The 24,526-nt window shown below is 40.7% G+C and overlaps 1 protein-coding gene across 2 annotated transcripts in view; it reads left to right on the forward strand.

The window, feature by feature from the left end:
- The window catches only part of FUNDC1 (FUN14 domain containing 1), a 37,552-nt gene extending 18,607 nt beyond the window's left edge, over positions 1–18,945 (forward strand). The window contains exons 5-7 of one of the 2 annotated variants that reach the window (XR_012898271.2): positions 10,838–10,931; positions 16,861–16,930; positions 18,564–18,945. Coding sequence is in view for 1 of the 2 variants with exons in the window: in XM_075912798.2 (XP_075768913.1) it covers positions 10,838–10,894 (57 nt within the window). In the remaining variant the exon portion in view is untranslated. Of the gene's footprint in view, positions 1–10,837; positions 10,932–16,860; positions 17,172–18,563 lie in introns of those variants that run through there. The other variant, XM_075912798.2, reaches the window with a different exon arrangement.
- Positions 18,946–24,526: the final 5,581 nt, after the last annotated feature.

Consider the following 24,526-nt stretch of genomic DNA (forward strand, 5'->3'; position numbering starts at 1 on the left):
TACTGAGCCTAGCTCTGTTTCCATTGGAGTCAATGGGAGTAATGCTGTTGAATTTTAAGGGGCAAGAATTAGGCTCATAGTCTGTGGGAGCCATTTTCATGCAAAATGAAAACTGAAAATGGAAGCAGCGAAATTAAACAATACCAAATATTCAACAGTGCCACAGTATTTAAGTGCATTTGTCATAAGTGTAAAGGCATAAGCATGCAGGAGTCTTTAGAAGGGAGAAACTACCACCATTTTAAACACAAGAGAATATATTGCTCTTTAACAGTAACACTTCAACAAGTTTAATAAAGTCTGTAATTTCCAGTGCTGAGAGGGAAGCATCACAGAATATATCATAGAGAGCTTTAGTCACATCTAAATATGTGTGTGTGGGGGGGAACTAAACAGAAGAGTTATCACAGCTAAGTGCTGTTTTTTATTTGCAATGCTCATGTACATTTCAAAAATGGGAGTATCTGCAGCTGTGTGATTGTGACCCAAATGTTGTGGTGTTAGAGGTGCACTAGCATTCCTTTGTCCTCTCAGGAAATGAGTAGGATGCTCTTTAATTCGTGTGCAATCATTTCTGCAAGCAGGCAGTGTACGTTTTGTAAATCTTTAATAGAAAATAGTATCAAGAAATGAGTAAATAAGTATTGAACCAAGAATCCCATTTACAATAGGTATTTTGAAGAAATTCTATTTCAAGCAGAGGTTATTTACATATGCTTGCTAGTATTGATTAATACTACAATAAAAGACAGAACCCAGTGTGTCTATGAAGTTTTGTTAACAATCAAAACTTTCTCAGACTATAAATACATTGGGATGGGAAGGTTACCCAATTTTCTCATATTGTTAAGGAATAATAAGCTTTTGACATAATCAAAAAGTGGTGGTTAAACACTGAATATTCAAGATGTCATGCTTGAGCTAACCAGATTTTTAGAAACAAGAAAAACCTACAGCTGATAAAGCTTGCACAACTCACATACTATGAGATTTTTTTTTCCAGTTTCTCTTCAAAATAAAAAAATAAGAATGAACCTTAAATATTAACCACTCTACCTGGTGGTCTCATACTTGTGTGTAAATGTTAAGGATAACGAATTTCTCCATAAACTACATTTTAAATTAAGGCCGTTGTTATTTATATAGCATCAAATATGATTATTGGTTTATAAACATGTAGATTCCCTGCCTCACAGAATGTATTAAAGCCCCGATCCATGCACTTGTGCATGTGCTTTATTTTAAGTACAAATAATCTTACTTAACTTTACTCACATAAAGCAGTTAAATTGAAGTACATGCTAAAGAGCCTGAATTGATTGGGGCCTGAGTAGCAAAGGAGCCATTTTGGGCACGCGGAGGGCGTGGGGGGGACCAACAGCTGTGCACTCCAAGACATGGCTTACTTTTCATCCCATTCCCCGGGACGCTGAGGGAGTGAGGGGAAAGGGCTTGCATTGCGTGCATTCCTCTCACACCTGACAGGTGAGCTCCTTTCACCAGCCAGGTATGAGAGGCATGCACTTTGCAGTCACTCCCTTAGCTTCCGGGGAATGGGATGAAAAGCAAGCCGCATCCCAGAGCACGCTTGCTGAGTAGACAAAAGGCGCCCTTGCTGAGTAGACAATGTTTAGGTTGGTAACTTAAAACTTTTAAGTTGGTAAGTGGTAATTTGCTTACTACATATTTTTTCTCTTTCAACAGCGAAGCTCATTGCTTCACAAACTATGGTCTGTGGCCCACAAGTGGTCTAGATTTTCTTGTGGATTACACCACCAACAGAAATGGTTCCATGTCTTGAGGAAAATAGAGGAATTCAGGGATTTGGAGTAAGCCACACTCTTACATACTAAGGTGCAACTTTATTATTGATTAGCTGGCCTTCTGTGTTTGAGCTATTTAGTATTTTAACATTTCTAATTTTGCACTATATCAGTGTTTCCCAATTTTATTTGGCCACAGAACCCTTTTAAATTCGAAAGAATTTTGTGGAACCCCTAATAACAGTCTTACATATGGAGCTGAAAAAGTAGACCACAAATAAGTAAAGATAATAATAAACAAATGTTAAACAAGGTCATGAGATCAACACAAATGAAAATTGTTTTCAATAACATTCATAAATGCGTAAATATTAATTATTATTTAAATAATAAAATGTTATTGTAATGGAATTTTCTTGTGGAACTCTTATTTTCACTTCGTGGAACCCCAGGGTTCTGCAGAGCACCATTTGGGAAACACTGCACTATATTATCAAGTCGCAGGTGGGGGGTGGGGGTGTTCAGTTAATCTTTCAATCATAGGAAAAGCTAATATTGTAATAGTACTATAGGAGGCTGAGGTGCATTAATTGGAGTCGCCAGCATACAAAAATATGACAATCTTGTGTTTATTGTTCTCATACTCATGAGTCTCATACTTATGAGAATGGTACTAAGGACATATCATGATGTTATAACCAGTTTTAGGACTTCGTTAAAAGTGGAGTTTATTACATAAAAATCAAGAGTATAAAAGATCTACTAAACCCTTCTGTGATATTGGTGCATTTTTGTCACTATATAAATACATTCTTTTGCTAGAGGGTACGTAGGAACGTTTGCTGTGGTTTGCTTAGACTTAATGTTATAGTCATTTGTCAAATACCGTTTCTGTAGAAGATGAAGAACACCACAGAAATTAAGGGTAAAGCCCAATGACTTTTTCTGTTTCCATAAAGCAGTTGCAGTTCCTTTTAAGTACTGAGCAAAGAAAGGTAATTGGTGTCTACACATTAATTACAAAATAATTATACAAATGTTGACTTAAGATTTTCATTTGTATGTAAGATACACATTTATAGTATGGGTCAGCAGAGCCGCATGATGTAATGGTCACTGTTGGCTTATTAACATACAGGATTTTTACAGCATGGTATGAAGGCATATTAGCATCTGGGCCAAGCAAGCATATTTGTTCCCCCTCCCCCTTTTTTTTTTTTTGCTTGCTTTGAAGACGGGGCAGCTGCACCCCCGGCTTAGCCTAGTTACAGTTCAGGATTCCTAAACTATATTTAAAAATAGAAAATTGAAGTGGGATATATACCACAAAACCTGTTATGAGGAAAGTAAGCCTATGGAAAATACATAGAGAAATTAAAAGGGTAGAATACTGACAAAGATTAAAATTGCAAATAAAAAAAAGAAAAAAATGACATTAAATAACCAAACATACAAATTTGCTAGGGGCCAGCGAGAGGCAGGAATAGAAAGTTAGTGATGGATGAGGTTGATAATGTGGAGGGCCTAAAGGAATTCTTCGCCCCAGTAATCACAGAAGCAACAGAAGGTAATATCCCAGGAACTGGGATACATTTTCCTGTGGGGGGGAGGAAGTGAAATATCAGAAGGTTTTTACTGTTGCATTGGAGTGGATAATAAGGTAATAAGGACTATTAAAAGTTGATGAAGCACCGGGCCTAGAATGATAAATCGCATCCTAGAATTCTAAAGAAAGCAGAAGAAATTGGAAAGCTTTTATGGAAGATTTTTGATAGCTTACTAAAACAAGGTTATTAAGTGCTGGTGAGTAGTTAATGTAGTTTATAACTCAGACCTGAATGAGTGAGCATTCAAATCCAGGAATTTATAGACTTGTAAACTTGTCTTTGGTTCTACAGAAGAAACTGGAACTGTTGATGAATTGTGACTGTATAATTTAGTTAAGTGACAACATGGATACATAAATAGAATATATTATTCAAACAGAAGTGTCGCTGGAAATGTAAATGATGCAAATAGGCTGTAGTCCATCACTGAGCAAAGAATTTATATGCACAGCTCTCATTAGCATAAATGGGAGTTACCTATGCAAATCTCTTCCTTCTGATGCAGGAACAGATTTCAATTACATTAAACTTTACTGTTACTCTTCCAATGATGTCTACAATTCAATTGATTCCAAGTAGATCTTGATGTTTATACATTTTATAGAAAATTTTGAAGTAACTCTTTTTTAGTTTTCTGTAAAATTATAAATGCACTGTGCCACCAATAATCTGTTTCAGTAAAATATCCTAGCTGTAGTTCATCATCCACATTTTTAATTATACATTTTGAATAAAAATATGCTATGATCTGGATGATACAGCTGCATTGAACTCCCTAGGTCTGGTCTACAAACAGCTTAATTTTAACAGTATTACTATTTCAGATAGGGGTATGATTTTTAATGAAATAATTAAATTGGTATAATTCAAATGTGGATGCAGTTATATCAGTATAAAAGAGCAGTATACTGGTATAGTTTATGCCTCTTTCCATATAGGAATAAGACAAGCCAGTATAAGCAATACTATATTGTATAATTGCATCCCAAATTAGTGATTGTACCACTTTAACTACACTGGTACAGTTATTGGAGTGTAACTTTTGTATGGAGAGAGGACCAAAGCAAAAGTTCTTAACCTGGAGCTTCTGACAGCACCCTCCCTTTCTTTATGACTGAGAAATAGAATGTGTGCATGCACATCCCAAAACCTTTTTCTATAATAATATAGGGTCATATTGTAGAAAAGGTCGAGAGCCACTGCTCTCATTCATTCTAGACTATGCTTTTTTCAGTTCCTACTTCTCTGCCCTCATCATCTTTTCACCCCAACCCAGTGTGTTCTCAGATGCATGAGCTTCTTGAATAAGAGTCTATAAATGCTTTCCATGACTCATCTTTGCATGGTTTCTGTTTACCAGCAGAACCTCTGCAACAGCACTTTATTTTTTTGCTCTGATCTAAATAGAGAACATTTGTGTTTTGCTTGTATTGGTTTTTTTGTAAATGTAAGTGAAGCTGATTCTCCTGAGGGAGTCAAAGAGCTGTTCAGAGCCAACATAACTTAGATAGGAGCAGTCCAAGAATTCTACCCATTTCTGCCAATGCACTCTAGTGCTAACTTGTGGCTAGAACGACCCAGCTCCTATTATGTACCTCTGCTGTATATAGAACACCCAACATCCTCTAAGAGTGGGTGGTATTGTGATATGAAAAGGTGTATCATCCTTCTCCTGATTCAAGTAAATCTGAGAGATCTCTTGCAAGCTAAATCAGAATTTGTACCTATTTAGAAATGAGGAGCGCTAGCATTTTCTTTAGTTTTCTACACAACTTCTTAAGTCCCCTGCTCATGTTGCCAGCTAGTGAAAAGAAAGAGTGGGTGTTGAACCAGTTCGTAGACAGTTGTGCCAGATGGAACCAGAGTGGCAATATGAATATTGATACCATTTGTCATGTCATATTTCTAATCATATGGGCTGGGATTTGGGGTTGTATTGTGGTAGTACATATTAAGGACTCCTTCAGAACAGCAGAAGATGATCTAATTTATCATAGTTTATGCATTTCTAATGTGCTTTTCCCTAAGTATAATTTACAGTATTAAATATCCAGTTCTTACAGAGCACTTTTACTTGGTACAACTTAAAGTGCTTTACAAAAGGTGTAAATATTATTAGCTGAAAAGGAATTTATGAGAAGATAGTGGGTAGGAAGACAGCTGGAAACTATGGACTGCCCTCTGTTTACTTCTGATACAGAAGGCAAACAGAACCTAGATGGAATTGTGTGCATTACCAGGGAAACAAAGGGAGGGGTTAGAAGTGTACATAGCTTCTCTAGCCAATGTCCTCAGCATGTTAGCTGAAGAGTCAATCCCTGGTGTGGATGCAGGAGTAAGAAGATGTGGTAACATAAAGCACATAGAACACAGTGCCCCAGCACAATGGTTGTACAGCACAGAGCGTAATGGAGGCCTGCTCCATGACAGAGGCTCAAAGACACTAACTTAATTATTAATAAAGAGAATCAAATCAGAGAAAATGGGGAACTTGAACATACAATGCAAGCACTACTCATCACATTCTTTTCTTATAGATAAGCACCTTGTCACTGATGCCTTGCTTATGCCGGAGATTGCTATGTGGGAGTGACAGTGCTTAATGATCTTGACTACAACGTCATTGTTCAGCAACAATAATTGGGGCAACACACCTGTGCAATGTGAGAACTATCCTGATAAGACCCAGGGAACATGTGTGCCATAGAGCACTGGCCTAGTGAGCTATGTGTATGTCCAGGCTAAGACGATCATCTGTCACTTCATATGCCTGCTGGAAGAATGCCCTGTCCTGCCCAAAGAGTTAGCTTTTCTTTCTAGTACCATAGCTAACACCAACATGTCCAAGCACCCCTGATTACACAGGACTGTACCTCACCTTCCTTATATTATCATAACATCACACTTTCACTGTGGTAGATCACCTTCTGTCCACTGGGAATGGTTGGAATCTTAAGCATGCCTATTGCTCCTCTGCAATGGGATGGTTCGTGGCTGCACCTGTGTGGTCTTGCTGACATTCTCAACCAGTGTTAACTGATAAGATCACTGTGCTGTCCGGACCATCTCCCTGGTGGTGTCAATTGCATGCACAAACTATCATATATCCTGGTTTAAGGACAAGGCCTTTATTCTATTGCCATATTGTAAGGCCTAAAGACCCAAAGCCTTCAAGTGCAGCCCAACTGAAAGAGCAACAGCCATTAGCAGAAAAGCAGGAAGTCACATACTCTCATTGTATCTAAATTGCATTAAAATAATGTAATAATAAGGAGACCCTGTCCTAATAGCAACCAGTATCACCAGATAAAGAAACAGAAGATCTTAAGATGGTTAAAGAAAACTTAGTTTGATACAGACTTATCTGGCAAGAAACTGCTTATCAACAGTTGGGTTTATGAAATCCTCATTCTTTTACTCTTCTATTATTATGATCCCCACTTTCCTATTGTGTGTATGATCTCTGTCTGGTTTTTAATTGTTTCTGTCTGCTAGATAACTAATTTTTCTAGAAGTAAATGAATTAAGGTGATGGTATATAATTAGTATTAATAAAATGTTAGTAAAATAATTGCTTAAGGTATAGCTAAGTAGGACTCAAGTTTAACTATATAAACTGGGGTCCAAGAAGAAGATCAGCAGGAGAGGAAAAGAAGGAACAGAAAAACAAAAAGAAGGAAATACCTGGAAGAAGAAATCACCTTCAAGTAACAGCCAGAATTCAGAATTGCCTACCTACTGGGGAAGTTCACCTGTTTTGATTAGGATTGGTGAGCATGACACTATGGCTACGTCTACACTGGCAGCTTCTTGCGCAAGAACTGTTTTGCGGAAGAGTTCTTGCGCAAAAAGTCTTCCACAGGAGTGCGTCTACACTGGCATGTGCTTTTGTGCAAGAGATGTGCTTTTGCGCAAGAGCATCCATGGTAGTGTGGACGTTCTCTTGCGCAAGAAAGCTCTGATGACCATTTTAACCATAGGGGCTTCTTGCGCAAGAAATTCATGTTGCCTATCTACACTGCCCTCTTGTGGAAGAGCTCTTGCACAAGAGTTTATTCCTCGTGGGGAGAGGAATAAGTCTTCTGGAAGAAGCCCTGTTTTACAACGCTAGACTGTAAATTTACTTGCGCAAGAATGCACATGCAAGTGTAGACAGCCAGCAAGTTTTTGCACAAGAACAGCATATTACTATATAAGTCTCTTTTATTGATAAAAGGTCCTGCAAACATGCAGAAAGTTACATATTGAGCCCTAGGAATTGGGCAAGGGTGGGTATTTAAATAAAAAGGGTTATACCTTGAGCTTTAGAATCCGGGTAAAGATGTCTCACCCTAGAGCATGATGTTATGCTTATAAAAAGCACACAGGATCTTTTTCAGGGGAAAAGGAAACATGCTGCGTTTATTGAAAATGCAATATGAAATGCAACATATGCATTCACATACAAGTCCTGCAGATGTTCTTATAGTCATCAGTCTGTTGTGGCTCAAGTTCACTCTAGTGTCCAGTTAGATTGAACATGAGTGAGGAGCTGGCCTCTATCGATAGCAATTTGATACTCCAACGCCCTCTGAAAAAAGCTCCCCATTTTTATACTTATAAATTCCCATTTGAGTCTGTGGGTTTTTCAATGGCATGCTGCAATCCTTGATCCTTAAGTGGTGTTAATCTTGGGTATTTTCACAGTTATTCTTTGATAGGAGTTGTCAGGCTTTCCATCATTATCTCTTGTTTGTCATCTCATCTTTTGGGAGTGTCTGCCTGTCTCCAAGGTTCATCAATTCTGCTCATTCATTCAGCCTCTGGCACAATGGGTATTTTCTGATCATCTCCAAGTTTCTGAAGTCTTCTTGACCATCTGGAGATTTGTGATAGATTTCACACTTATCCTTAACTATGCACACATTCTTCACTCATGCCAAACAATTTTATAGAGAATTTCACATAAAAGATTGCAAAGTTACTAAAGAAATAACAAAAGACTTTTGCACAACTTAGTGTGCAATGTAGACAAGAAGCACAACCTAATTTGTAATGCTAACAAGAAACAAGGGTGACTGGCAGGGTGAAACAGAGAAGCATATGAAACTTATAGGCAAATCATTATATAGGATTTATTACATGATGATACTTATAGTCTTATACCAACACTACATTTTGACTACAATGGGAGTGGCCGAGAACTCTGTACATGTAACACTGGTACACTACTGAGGGGCTAGCAAGCCTGACCACATGCACTGTTCTACTTAATGAGAGTGAAGACTATGCATTTGCAAAGGGACATTAATTCTGAAGTAAGGCAGTAATGAGAGATGGTCTCAATCAATATTCCCTCTAGCCTTTTTCATTCATGTTCAGATTTTTTAAATCCAAAACGCAGAATAAATGTTTATGTGCACCGAGGCATCTGCAAATGTGCACCACTAGCAGAAACAAAACCTACCTGTGAGACCTTTGCTAATCAGCTGGGCAGCAGTTGAATCTCTCTTCAGTGGCTGCACAAGTGCTCAGCTTACAGGGAACACTGGGCTAAACTCCTCTATTGTACATAACAATGCTTGCTATATATACTCTCTAGCTCCCCAAACTGCCCGTGTCTTGTTGCTGAGGAATTATATACATTCATCATGTTTCAGGCCAGAAGGAACATTAGGTCATCTAGCCTGACCCAGATATCATAGACCATTAAATTTCAACCAGGTACTCCTTTATTGAGCCTAATAATTTGTGTTGACTAAAGCATAACTTGTGTTAAGCTAACACATAGTTTCCAGAAAGGCCTCCAGTTTTGATATGAAGACATCAAGCAATAGAAAATCCACCACTTTTCATTTGGCAGTTTGTTCCAATGGTTAATCATGTTCAGTGTTAAAAAAGAAGTGTCTTGTTTTCAATTTAAGTTTGTCTGACTTCAGCTTCCAGCCATTTGATCTTGTTCTGCCTTTCTCTGCTGGATAGAAAGTCCTGTATTTTCTTCCCACGTGGTACTTATTTACTGTGATAAAGTCTTCTCTCAGTATTATTTTTGAGAAACTAATGAGATTGAGCTCTTTATGTCCTTCACGGTAAGGCATTTTCTCCAGCCTTTGAATCACTTTTGTGGGTCTTTTCTGTTCTCTCTCTAGCTTTTCACCATCCTTTAAAAAATGTGGGCACCAGACCTGTATGCAGTCCTCTACCATCATATTTACCAGCGCTGTATGGAGAAGTAAAATCACCTTCTTACTCACTACTCTTCTCTTCCTACACTACAGGATCACATTAGCCCTTTTTGCCACAGCATCCCAAAGGGAGCTCACTTTCAGTTGTTTGTCTACCATGACGCCTAAATCTTTTTCAGAGTTACTGGTTTCCCAGATACAGTCCTCTTCTGTAGTGATGGCCTTCATTCAGTGTTCCTATGTGTGTAACAGCAGCTGGCTGTATTAAAATGCCTTTTGTTTCAATGGGCCCAGCTCAGAGGTGGCAGTAACAGTGAGGGCTAGCTTCACCATAATAGAAATATTGTGGGGTCTGTTTTCAGCCCTCCAATAGTTCCTCTGTAGGTGGGGAGGGTGTGATATGGAGCGGTCCAGGCCCCCTCCTCCTCTAGCCCAGTCCCTATGGTGCAAGGGAAAGGGGGTGCCTTGGAGTTAGGGGCTGGACTCAGGAGAAATGGCTGGTTAGAACAGTATTATTTGCCTCAGAGAGGCAGAGCAGGCAGAACCCATGGTAGGAAACCGGCATGGAGGCCTACGGAGGAGAACCGGGAACACCATTCTGCCACAGACACCCTGACCTCACCACTTCCTCTGCTTGCTCTGAGGCCAAGATGAGTGCCTGCCTGCCACGGCCAAAGTTCCAGCAGTGTCTGACCTCCCTTTGTGCCTCTGGCTTCTTGGCAAACCCACACCCAGCTCCAAACCTCAGCCTTCCCATTGCCTCTGGTCAGCTTACCAAGTGATCCAGATTGTTCTGCATGATTGCCTTGTCCTTGTCGTTATCTGTCATTCAGCTGAGCTTTCTGTCATCTGCAAATTTCATTAGCAGTGATTTTGTATTTACTTCCAGGTCATTGATGAAAGTGTTGGGCTTAGTAATGATCCCAGCAGCACCCCATTAGAAACACCCCCCCGCTTTCCTAACGATTATCCATTCACAACTGCTTTTTGAGATTCATCAGTTAGTTCTTAATACATTTAATGTGTGCTCCATTGATGCTGTATAGTACTAATAAATGTCATGTAGTACATACATTGCAAAATTGGTGTTTTTTTGAGAGAAACTTGCACATGCATATTCCCATAAAGGGATTTGCCAAAGTCCTTGAAGTGCAGTCTCTATTATTCCTGCTCTTCTCCTGGGATATCTTTCAAAACTCACCAGATTTGCTCTGCTGTGCACTTTGCAGATACAATGTGTGAAGCTACAGTGCTGGGGATTGGATATGTTGTGTCCAATCTGACTATTTCATTTCTTGCTTAGGGATGCCAACCTGTATCATTACCTTGGAGCTGTGAAAATAGATCCTTAGCCATGTGAATGTTGGCCAACTTAATGCCATGAAATGGAACAAAAGGTAAACAAAAAATCTGATGTTTTTTGTTCAGACTCAGAAAATATATCGTCACCTTTACTTCATATTGCTTTGCCAAATTAGTTCCTTTAAAAGTAATATTAATGGGGTTCTTCCTTATTCAGTAAAGAAAACACTAACATGATAGAACAAAATATCTGCAATTTTTTGCTCCCCTTCTAACACTGACAGACATCTCACACAAATCAATGGAAATAGTGACATCTTAATGGGGCTTTAGCAAATAAGACACATTTCATTTTTTTGTGATAAACGTCTTATTTTTTAAATCAGGAAAATACCCCTCTGGGGTTTTTTTCAGACAGGCTTTTGAAAAGAGAAAGAGACAATCTTGGGCATAGAAATGATAAGAAAAGTCCAAAAAGTTATGACAAAAGCAACAACATTCGTTCCTGATAAGTGAGGTAATGTTGATTAAGATTATATCTGAGTTTGTTTTGCTCTCCTTGATCATCCGTATTGCTTCTCTTAATCTCTAATTAACCTGGGGATGGAAGATCTATTGCCTTAATATCCAGGATTACCTAATGTAGCCTTCTTTGACTCAGCAACAAATGACAGAGGCTGCTGCAAGTTCAATAAGGGATCAGAAGCAAAGTCAATTAAATGCTCAAAATATTTTTATTGGAACCAAACTGTAGACCTTTCTCTCATTAGATGGATTTACAGATTAAACATGGCACTGATAAATAAAATATCAATTTAACATCTGATATGTCTCCTGTCAAGGATTTAAATGCTGCATTCACAGAGGGATGGAGATGATAATCAAATAGATATTTTCTGTCTCTTCCTTTTATGAAGATAATCAAAGTGACCTTGTGGCCAACTAAAACAAAAGGGAAACAATATGGAAGAGTTATCCTGAGGATAGAAAGACAGAGCAAGTCTCAGAGAAGATCTTTATTGATACAAATCCATCACTACTATACATTTTCATTGACTACAATGTGATATTTAAAAACAAACAAAAATCCCACATTGCTTATCAAACTCTGCAAAACTGTCCCAAGCCAGATAATTTATTTTAAATAAAAATTGTTTTCTGAAAGTCCAATTATGTACTACAGTGCCTTCCTTTCATCCTCCAGACAACCACATAAATGTAGATTAATATTTAAAATTAAAAGAAAAAATTTAGATTAAACATGCTGATAGAATCTCTCATTGTCTGTTGGTGCAAATGGTCACCCAAAATTTGGAGCTCTGCGAGTTTATTTCCACTGGGATATGAAATTTGTGATATGAGTCCAGGTATTTTCCAGGTGTAATTTTTGTATTTACAACAAAAAATGTGCACAATATATTTCTCTGAACATAGTAGAAATAAACAACAGCAGGCAATTTTCATGTTCAGAAACTGTTTCTTCAAGAAACCCTACCCCTCTGTTTTCTCTCAGAGTCATGTTCACAAACCTTTCTTATGGCCTTTTCCCATCTCCAACACTTACAAGTGGTTTCCAACCACTGATATTATAGCCATTGCATGTGCAAACAAGGAAATATTTCAGTTCACATAGTTTACCTCTGTCCTGCCATGCAGCATATTGCCTTTGAACCAAAGTGGTAGAATCCTGACCCAGACTGACCGGGCACTATAGACAAGGGGAAATGGTGTTGGGAAGTGGCTTTCAGAAGACTGCTCAGCATTACACTGGTTTTTTATAACTGTTAGTTACACTATTAAACATTACTGACTCCTGTGTTAAGACTGCAACATTTTCTTTATCATTGTGCTAACTCCCCAAGGTCATGTTCTAATACAACCTAATTTTCCAGGGCAGATAATTTTCATGGGGCAACAGAAGAGAAATAACCTTAGAAATTAACAGAAAAATCTGATTGTAGAACTACAAAAATTGGCACAAGGCCTCCTTGCAGGGTTGGTACCTGAAATTACTTTAAATTGAATTTATTAAGTTGTCTTTGTTTGGTTAATAGGATCCCTTTATAAACAAAGCAGGTCATTAGTAGCTAAACTAAGCAAGAGCTGGTCTTCTGTATGAATTGCTGTGAGTCATGTTTGTACTCACAGGGAATAGTATAATGTGTTAATTGAATCTCTCTCACTGATTTAATTTGCAATTGACAAGTAAATAGGCCTGGTTTAAAAAATTAACATAAAAAAGAAGTTGTCAGTAATACTTTCATGACAAATTTCTCTGATGTACATTTTCCCCCTCCCCGGTTTTTATCTCAGATCAACAAAAATTGCAAGTGCTTAGAATTTGCAGCGCTCTCTTTTCAATGACTGTTACCATGTTTCATTACATTAATTTGATGGCTCAGTGTTTTGGCACTTATTTACAGAGAGATTTTCTTCACATCTTTATATAAAGCACAGTGTTTCCAGGAAATTGGAGCACTTAATAGAACTACTAGTCATTTTCACAGCATATGGAGATCAACCCTGACCCAAGCCCCAATACCATAGGTGGTGAGTGAAGCTGCTGGTTGAAGAGGCAAGTTCCACGGCCCGTGGCCCCAACCATACTGCACCTCTGCTCTGCCCGGGCCCTGCCCCCTTCTCACAGTCTTTCTCTTCTCTTCCCTCCCCCTCTCTGCTTACCCTTTCCAGCCAAATCCCTAAACCCAAATGTAGCAAATGATATTTACAAAAACCAGTTTTCTAAAATGTCTTTCTGAAGAAAATGGAGCATGTTTTCCACGGCATGTGGGATTGTGAAGACTGGAAGGTACCTAATTAAAAGCATTAAATTTAGGAATAACAGTCAGGCACAGGTTTTTGATATATCCTGAAGTTGGTCAGAGATTTATTTGCAAAAACTTTGTAGAAAGGGCAAGCCAGCTATCCTGCTGAATACAGTAGTAAATATTATGGAATACATGATGCAGCCCTTCTCTGTTTTACTTTATCAGTATTTTAAGCTGATTTTTTATTTTAAATGTTCTCTTAAGCCTTCATATGGATGGGAGGAACCCAGGGGCAACTCCTGCTGCCACCCAGCGCCAGGCCCCTGTAATCTCTGCAAACCCCCTCTGCTAGTCCCCGCACTGGCTGCTGACTGTGCCCTTGCCTCTCCTGCCCACAGAGTTTGGGGAGACACACACTCTCGGTTGTGCACCCCACACATTGCCAATGGAGAAAAAGGACGGAGAGAAAGGATAGGAAGACTTGGGAAGCAAGTATTTGTATTATAATTAAAATTACATTGTGTATTTTAGATAAGGGTGCTCTTTTGAAGAATTTATTTTAAAAACTAAATGTCTGAAGAACAAAGCATTTAAGGCTAAAGCTGAATACAGTACTCAGATTGTGCATCTAAACACTGGAATAAGTTGCCTTGGGAGGTTGTGGAATCTTCATCTCTGAAGATATTTAAGAGCAGGTTAGATAGACATCTGTCAGGGATGGTCTACTCTAGACGGTACTGGGTCCTGCCGTGAAGGCAGGGGATGGACTCGATGACCTCTCGAGGTTCCTTCCAGTGTTCTGTGATTCTGATTCAATGAGCTATTCAAGGATTTTTTAGAGATGTGATTTTATAATTGTCAGCAACAAACTAATAAAATGTTTAAATGAGACTCTAACAGACTGCTGGGGGAGCCTGCAGGGTCTGAATAGGGATAAGAAGAGGGGGCAGATTGTGCACTAAGACCCAGTGAAGGCATTACATCACCTTGCCTCTTATACACATTGCCTCTGCTTACTACAGAGCATACAAGTAATGCAAAACTGATAAATAAGAAGCCTAATTTGAGAGCAACATGGCTACATCTGAGAGGTCAAATGCTCCCATCCACTGATATGAGTAGAAGGAAACTGAAACTTTTTTATTTCTATCCAGGGGCGTGGAAGTGGAGTACATGTTCTTGTAGTTCCCAAGGCCACCCCTTCCTTCCTGGGGTTTGGGCTTCATTGCTCAAATGGGTAATGCCAACAGTAGGAAAGGGTTGGTGGTGTGGGCTTGCCGTACAATGACATCATTCCTCCACTCCAGTTGCTCGGGACAAAACAGCACAACTTCTTCTTGACCAAGGCAGCATTAACATGTGCTACTTTCCACTCCATACTGCAAAGCCAATTGTGAGGGGGAATTCCAGTGGGTGGGGATGACATGGGGGACCTCTGGATGCAGAGTTTATTAGAAGCCCAACAGACAAGGAACCTCAAGAAGCAGGAATCAACGAAGAGGAACAGAGCCTCTGTGCAGAGGACCTTGGTTTCTGGTGGCAACTTGGAAATTTGCAGTCTTTGTGGGCTGAGCTACCGCCATTTCAAACCTTCCCCATGCCCTGCAATAGAAGAATTATGAGGAAATGTTGTATGTATCAGCTCATGGAGTTTCCAGTAATCTGCCTGAATTATTCCTATGCATTGTGTCTCATCTGATTTTTATTTCCAAAAGGTTATTTTATTTCAGTGGGATATGGAGTCTAATAAAACCTCCTTTGTTCAAGTTTGCTGTGGGAGCCAGCAGGGTCAGAATAGGGATAGGAAGAGGGGACAGGCTGAGCTCTAAGACTCAGAGAAGGCATTACATCACCTTGCCTCTTATTCCTGTTGCCCATGCCCAGTACAAAACATATAAGTAATGCACAACTCATTTGTGTCTATAATGTCCCCTTGGACATTCACCATAGAGGCCCTGATTCTCCACTCTAGTTGAACTACACATGGATACAAGGGAGGTATGGCGACAAGGAGCCAATTGCTGCTCCTTAATCCTTAGCTTCCCAACTCCATTGGAAATTAGAGCAGGCCCCCTCCTACTCTAACATTTGCTGCTGGTATCAGAACTCATAACAGTGAGGGACCAGGCTTAATGGAGCTTTGCTCCACTGCACCTTCTCCTGTCTATGCTCTGCCCATGACTCACCCATAGAACATTCCTGACACACTGCTGCCTCATCTTGCAATAGACTGGAGTATGGTTGGGGGAGAGAGACAGCTGGCATAGGAAGTGGCAGAGAGATCTCTGCTCTCTAGAAAAAATTCCCCTATGCAAGGGCAATTCTCCATTGGCTATCATTAGCTATTTAACATGGCCTTTTGGTTTATTGTTGCAAGGTTATACAGCAGTGTTGGATTAGCTGTAATACTTTTTTTTTTTTTTTAAATAGCATAGTAAGTCATTGGCTTGAGAAAAACACACATAAAAAGAATGACATAGGCTTTATAAGTAGATACTGTTGTGGGCAAAGGACGTTGTTCTCTGTTTGCAAGTTATAATTGCTATAAAGCTGAATTGTTATCGGCTTAAGTTCTGTAAGTTCCCCTTACGGTTCCCCCTTCCTGAATGAATGCATAGTATGTGTGGGAAACGAACATGCAATGGGTGATGAACTTTTATCACCTGAACTTGAGTGCACACTGCCCCCAGCATAGAGTGCAAATGGCCCAGCAAGGACAGTGAAGAAGGCCAATGTACCCAGAAGCTGCACATGGCCTGTACATCATCGATCCATGAAAGAGAGAGAACCCGAAAGGGGGATCACGAAGCAGGACCTCCCGAGGGCGTCCTCTGCTCAGATCGCCTGGCCAACAAACCAGTTCTGGAGTCATCACGGGAAGAGATCAACAGTATGAACTCAGCATGAACTCCTTCTTGTGCCTGGCGCTCAGTCTGTATTTCGTCAGCCTGCAAGTGAGATTGCAGATAGTGAGAGTGAGTTTCCCCTTTCCCCTCTCTCCAGAGTAGGTTAAAGCAATTAAAACCATTTGCGCTTGTTACCTCATGGTCCCAATCCTTGTTAGTCCAAGGTTAGTTGCAAGGAAAGTCGCATCTCCCAGGGTTCCTTATTTACTTCCCTGCTTGCAACTGATATAAAGGGATAAATTTGCACAGTAGGTCAAATTAGGGGCCTTCAAACATGGACAACATCTCTTTAAATTTCCATAAAATAATGTATAATAACAAATCTGCTATAATTTCTCCTTTCTCTTTAGGTTCTATATGCCATTATGGATGGAGCTCCCATGACTTCCATGGAATTGATCTGGGGTGACTTTTCTCTGTGTATGTAACCAAAGTTCTGTTGTATATTATTATTTCAAAAATTCCTTTAATTAGAAACAGCCATAATTTATTTCATAATAGTAATGAATAGCCGCTGTACTGTGTTTCTGTTCATGTAGACATAACATTAATCTCTGGAATTAATTGTGATTGCACACTTCATTGTTTTCCTTTGAATAGCAGACTTTCAAAATGAAAGTTCATCAATGCATGAAGTAATAATAACAATATTTTACTACAACCAGCTGATATTTTTATTTTTACTCATCTGTATGCACTGTATTATTATAAATTATACAAAATAGACAAATGTAATGGTTAACTGTAATAGTTTACTGATGTACCTAACAAGTATTACACATATCTACATTTCCTAATGTATTACTAGAACCAAGCATGCACAGAGCAAATCAGCACTCCCCTAGCATTCTTTTAAGGATGGCAGCTTCACTATTTGTGTAAAAGAAGAGCCAGAAGTAGAAGACACATCCTGATGGCCTTCTTCCTATCATAGGTGCATAGATACAAAACTAAAATAAATCTCTCCCGTAGGACTAGTACAAAGTACATGCTTTCATCGTGTACAGTGAGGAAGGGCTAGATTGTGGTATACCTCAGGCACTCTAGGAATGCATTCCCAATAAAGCATTTATTTACAGCCATCATCATTTGTTAGTAGGCATTCATATAAATAGCTCATCGGGCCTGGTCTACATAGGGAGATTAGGTCGAATTTAGCCTCATTCAGTCGATTTTCTAAACAATGAGTCCACACCACTAAGCCTGTTCCCTGTTCCACACTACTAAGCCCGACTTAAAGGGCCATTAAATCTGATTTCTGTACTCTTGCTTTCATATGAGGAGTAGCCACTAAATTTGATCTTGACCAATTGACTTTCGGGTAGTGCAGACACAGCACCGTGAAAATTGATGTTCTTGGCTTCTGGGAAAGTTACACTATCCCAGAAAATGGGGGGAAGAAGGGGGGCGGAACACATGGGTGCCACATAAGCCCCTACCCTACTGTCACAACTGGACCCCCTCCCACTTCCCATTTGCTTACTTGTGCCTGCAGCAAGGGAAAGTTGCACTCTCCTGGCAAACGGGGAGTGCTGAACACGCAGGTGCTGTGTGAGCCGCTGCCATGCCCAGGCCCTCTAATCCTTTCTCCCCGAAGGTTCATGCCCTGGCTTGTTCCTTGCCAGAAAACCAAGTCCAGCTGCTCCATCAAGAACCCTGAGGTGTACCTGCTGCAAAGTAACCACCTGAAAGATAACTGTGGCCTTGTTCATAACATGTCCTTATGGTCTTTAGACCAGTGTTTCTTAAACTTTTTGAGACCACGGAACACCAAACAATAATGTTTTTTTATGCGGAACACCTATGGAAATTTTCTTCAAAAAAGAAAAATTGTTGTCAGACAAAAAAAGACAAAAGCAAAGAAGTAATAATAACAAGGAAGAGGTCGCGGCACACCTGCGAGTTGTTCACGGATTAGCAGTGTTTCACGGAACATAGTTTAAGAAACACTGCTTTAGACAGACCTTCATTTTGTTCTAACAGATTAGGCTTTACATTCTACAGTGGAGCTCCTGTAAAGCATGCTCTTCTCTTTTTGTTACCATGGGAACAGCAATGAGCCTGGTGTGCATTCCCCCTACCCGCTGTCTGCCTCACACAAATCCACAGGTGAAAATGGACAAGGGAAGAGATGTCCCAGGAGCAAATGCAATCTGCCAACTTGGACAGGGAGAGAAGCACCAGGAGAGAGTGTTGTCATCCGGTACTCCTTCCTGGACAGGCACCGCCTCCACCCCTTGCAAACCAACATTCCCTCTTTACCAAGTTCCATAGGCCTCCTCTCCCAGGGGCTCTAGAAGGCGGGAGTGGGCGGGGGAGAGAGGAGTCAAGGACAGACTCACACTCAACTCCCAGGGATGTGTCGAGAAGCAAAACACTCTCCTCACAATTGTTAGCACACACTCCCCCCAAAGCTCTCGCCCTGGGCTCCTTTTCTGTCACTGTTCTGTGTTCCCTTATTAAAAACGCATGATTTGTGAACCACAGTCTCTTTCTTGCTTGTGTTGGGGGGGGGGGGAGGAGTTACAGATGAGAACATTGAATGCAGAGGTACCTCACTGAGAGCAACATGCATGACTGTCAAAACTGGGTATCATAAAACTATCTCTCAAGCTCTAATTAGCACTGTCCCTCACTGCTCTCCTTATTTCCCTGATGTCTGGTTGATCAAAATCCCTGGCTAGGTGCTATGCCTTGGCATTCCACCCAGACAAATATATTCCCCCCTTCCGCTCACAAATATTATGGAGCACACAGCAGGCTGCCACCACAATGGGAATGTTGCTCTCGCTTACATCTACTCTAGTTGGCAGACTGCGGAGCCTTCCTTCTAAATACCCAAAAGCACATTATACGACCATTCTTCACTTGCTCAGCCTGTAGTTTAACTGCTCCTTGTTGTGGTTCAGGCTGCCTGTATGGGGCTTCATGAGCCACCAGAGCAAGGAGCAGTATAGGTCTCCAATGATCGCTATTGGCATTTCAACATCTTTGATTGTAATTTTTCGGGTCTGGGAAAAAGTTACAACTTGCAGTTCCTAAAGATGCACACATCAAGCACCTTTCCCAGCCATCCCACACGGATGTCAGTGAAACAGCCTTTGTGATCCACCAGCCCCTGGAACCATCGAGAAGTACTGCAAGCACTTTGGTTCCCCTTTGCAAAGTGGCCGGGTGCAAAAATGGAGATGTGCATTCCATCTATTGCCCCACCACAGTTAGGGAACACCCCTAATGTAGAATTCCCCTCTCCAAATTAATTACCAATGGACCAGTAGCTGTCTAGCATTGCAAGCTTCCACAGGGCTATTGCCAATTGCTTCTCCATTGTCAGATCCAGCCTCATTCTGATATTCTCATGTGGGGGAAGTAATTAGCAAACTTCCATGAAAGTGGCCTTATGCATGCAAAAGTTTTATAGCCACTGCTGATCATCTCAAACCTGCATTACAATGTGGTCCCACCAGTCTGTGCTTATCTCACGGCACCAGAACCTGCATTCCACTATATCCAGAAGATCGAATGCTGGCAGCATTTGCAATTTGCTCAGCTCAAGTGCTTCGACAAACAGTATGTTCATGGCCTTCTGAGAGTCTTCCTCATTCTGGCAGACCCTGGGTACACTCTGGACATGTTCCAGCATTAGGTGCACCAGGTTAATGTCAGCATCGTAAAGCTTTTATGCTGAACAAGATCCAAAATCTGTATCAAAGGCAGCAAGGGGGGACAGAAGCTGGAACCGGTGTTGGGGTGAGCTGGCTTAAAAGCCAGTTCCCCCCAGCACTGACTCTGCAGTGCCACCTGCTTTCCTCCACTCCACTGTTGTCTCTATCAGAGGTAGCATGGCGGGGGGGGTGGAAAGGGAGGGGGAAGCAGGGGAGGCTGCTTTGTGGTAGCAGCCCCCTGTCAATGGGGGTCCAAGCTCTGCATCTTCCAGAGCAGCCTCTGTCCACGGTGAGCCTGGGCCCACCACAGGCAGAGGCTGCTTTGTGGTATCAGCCCCCTGTCTGCGGAGGTCCAAGCTCCCTACAGACAGTGGCTGCTCCACATCTCCCGGAGCAGCTTCTGTCTGCAGGGAGCTTGGACCGCCCCCCCCCCCCCTTGTGGATAGGAGCTGTTGTGCTATCATCTCCTGCTGCTGCCTCTGTGTCAGAGGCAGCAGCGTGGGGCGGTAGGCAGCCAGTCTGCAAGGAGAGCTTATAGAGAGGCAGCAATGCAGGGTGGCAGATGGCTCCCCAAGAGTTGGGCTGGGAGCACACTGGCTGCCAAACCTGGCCACAGGGACTATCAAATAGTAACCCCTTAACTCGAATGAGCTGTTACTCCTCCTGGAATGAGGTTTACCAGCTAATTCGAGTTAAGGGGTTACTTTGAACTCCCATTTCACTGCCGCGTGTAGATGCAGGCAGTTACTCTGGGCTAGTCAATTTCCAAAATGGCGACTGCCCGGGAACATACTAATGAAGCACGGGATATTTAAATCCCGTGCTTCATTAGCAATTTCGGTCGCCCTCATTAGCCTCCTTAGTTCAAACTAGGGAGCTAGTGTAGACATACCCTAAGATTTACCCTAACTACGGGGAAAAGGGAAACAAAAACACTTTTTATAAATACATTAGAAGCAAGAGGAAGACCAAGGACAGGGTAGGCCCACTGGTCAGTGAGGAGAAGAAACAGTAACAGGAAACTTGGAAATGGCAGAGATGCTCAATGACTTCTTTGTTTCGGTCTTCACCGAGAAGTCTGAAGGAATGCCTAACATAGTGAATGCTAGTGGGAAGAGGGTAGTTTTAGAAGGTAAAATAAAAAAAGAACAAGTCAAAAATCACCTAGAAAAGTTAGATGCCTGCAAGTCACCAGGACCTGATGAAATGCATCCTAGAATACTCAAGGAGCTGATAGAGGAGGTATCTGAGCCTCTAGCTATCATCTTTGGAAAATCATGGGAGACAGGAGAGATTCCAGAGGACTGGAAAGGGCAAGTATACTGCCCATCTATAAAAAGGGAAACAAGAACAACCCAGGAAACTACAGACCAGTTAGTTTAACTTCTGTGCCAGGGAAGATAATGGAGCAAGTAATTAAGGAAATCATCTGCAAACACTTGGAAAGTTGCAAAGTGATAGGGAACAGCAAGCATGGATTTGTAAAGAACAAATCGTGTCAAGCCAATCTGATAGCTTTCTTTGATAGGATAACAAGTCTTGTGGATAAGGGAGAAGTGGTGGATGTGGTATACCTAGACTTTAGTAAGGCGTTTGATACGGTCTTACATGATATTCTTATCAATAAACTAGGTAAATACAACTTAGATGGGGCTATTATAAGGTGGGTGCATAACTGGCTGGATAACCGTACTCAGAGAGTAGTTATTAATGGTTCACAATCCTGCTGGAAAGGCATAACAGGTGGGGTTCTGCAGGGGTCTGTTTTGAGACCGGCTCTATTCAATATCTTCATCAATGATTTAGATATTGGTATAGAAAGTACGCTTATTAAGTTTGCAGATGATACCAAGCTGGGAGGGGTTGTGACTAATCTGGAGGATAGGGTCATAATTCAAAATGACCTGGACAAATTGGAGAAATGGTCTGAGGTAAACAGGATGAAGTTTAATAAAGACAAATGCAAAGTGCTCCACTTAGGAAGGAACTATCAGTTTCATACATACAGAACGGGAAGCAACTGTCTGGGAAGGAGTACGGCAGAAAGGGATCTAGGGGTTATAGTGGACCACAAGTTGAATATGAGTCAGCAGTGTGATGCCATTGCAAAGAAAGCAAACATGATTCTGGGATGCATTAACAGGTGTGTTGTGAGCAAGACATGAGAAGTCATTCTTCCGCTCTACTCTGTGCTGATTAGGCCTCAATTGGAGTATTGTGTTCAGTTCTGGGCACTGCGTTTCAAGAAAGATGTGGAGAAATTGGAGAGGGTCCAGAGAAGATCAACAAGAATGATTAAAGGTCTAGAGAACATGACCTATGAGAGAAGACTGAAGGAACTGGGTCTGTTTAGTTTAGAAAAGAGAAGATTGAGGGGGGACATGATAGCAGTTTTCAGGTATCTAAAAGGGTGTCATAAGGAGAAGGGAGAAAACTTGTTCATCTTGGCCTCTGGAGATAGAACAAGAAGCAATGGGCTTAAACTGCAGCAAGGGAGGTTTAGGTTGGACATTAGGAAAAAGTTCCTAACTGTCAGCGTAGTCAAACACTGGAATAAATTGCCCAGGGAGGTTGTGGAATCCCCATCTCTGGAGATATTTAAGAGTAGGTTAGATAAATGTCTATCAGGGATGGTCTAGACAGTATTTGGTCCTGCCATGAGGGCAGGGGACTGGACTTGATGACCTCTCGAGGTTCTTTCCAGTCCTAGTATTCTATGATTCTATGATTTCATGTGGTTACACGATTATTCAGATACCTGCTATCTAACATTCCTAACAAGGATATGGCAAAGCCTTCATTTAGGTCTCTCAGTAAGTTTACGTTGATCATCTAGTTAGATAATAGGCAGATGGAGTTATTTCATGGATCAAAAATATTGAATAGCTATCTATTCAATGAGCACCATTCATCCGAGGCACTAAATTAGGCAGAAGTCCTGTGGAAAAACAGTATGGATCCTGTAATTAAACATGATTCCTAATGCATATGCACAAGTGGGCACAGATAGCCTTAATTCTGGAATTTTCTAAATTTTGAGGACTTGACTTTGCAACTTGAACATTCTTTTAATGTCATTTTTTGGGATGCAATATGGAAATGATAATACCATGAGGTATCATGCTAGGACCAATGTTGATTAATTGTCATTATCTGGAAAAAGGAGGGAACAATGAGATGGCAACATTTGCAGAGGACACCAAATTATTTAGGTTACTCAAATTTAGAGAACACTGAGGAATTCCAGAAAGTTCTAACACCTTAGCAGACAACATAGTGGCAAAAAATACTTTTTTAAAACTTTTAAATAAATACATTATTGATTAACAATGCGGATACATGGAAAGTATGGCATACTGGAGGGAATAATTTGAATGGTCATAAACGTTGCTAGTTTGTAAATAAACTATAACAACTCAGGAAATGACTCAAATACCACTGTGGACAGCTCAGTGAAAATCAGTGGTCAAAAAAGCAAACCAGTTGCCAGGACACAGGGAGGGAAAATAACACTGAAAATATTAGCATGTCATTATCATTTCATGTATGCAGTGTTGTAGCCATGTGTGTCCTAGACTATCACGGAGACAATGCGAGTGAGGTAATATACTTTATCGGACCAACTTTTGCTGGCGAGACAGACAAGCTTTCAAGCTTATTCAGCTTTTCTTCAGGTTCAGGCAAGGTCCAGAAGTTGGCCCAAGAGGAGATATTATCTCACCCACATTATAATTTCATAGCATCATGGTATAGAGCATTTAATTCTGGTCACCCAACCTTTGCAAGGATATGACAAGTAGAGGAGTGCCAGAGGTGGAAAATTAAAGCGACTATAGGTATGTAAGAACATCTAGAGATGTAATATTTAATTAACAGAGGAGATAAATATGAGGAGAATACAAAATAATCAATGGTCTACAGAAAGGAGGTCATTTTTTTTCTCAAAATGCAAGAACAAAGGGTCATTAAATCAAACTGAAAGGCAACATATTTCAATTTGACAGGAGGAAATGCTTATCTATGCAACACAGAATTTACCCTGTGAATGATTCCATTACTTTTTTTAGCAAAGCTACTTCTCAGTACATGGGGACCTGATATTCATGATCCTGCAGCCTGTCCTCTTCCACCTCCTCCTCATGCACAAAGCCTCAGGCCTTGTCTATACTGCACCAGGGATCAACTCTGCAGCGATGAATCCACTGGCCAATTTATTGTGTCTGCTTAAATGCCATAAATTGATCATTGAGCACATTCCCGTTGACAACGGTACACCACCAAGATGAAAAGAGTAGCTGTCATCTATGGAAAGCAGCCCTCACCAACCTTATCACACGCAAGATGCTGCAGT

Source organism: Pelodiscus sinensis, chromosome 1 (genome assembly GCF_052426305.1).
Source record: "Pelodiscus sinensis isolate ZL-2025 chromosome 1, ASM5242630v1, whole genome shotgun sequence".
NCBI classification, from domain to species: domain Eukaryota; kingdom Metazoa; phylum Chordata; order Testudines; family Trionychidae; genus Pelodiscus; species Pelodiscus sinensis.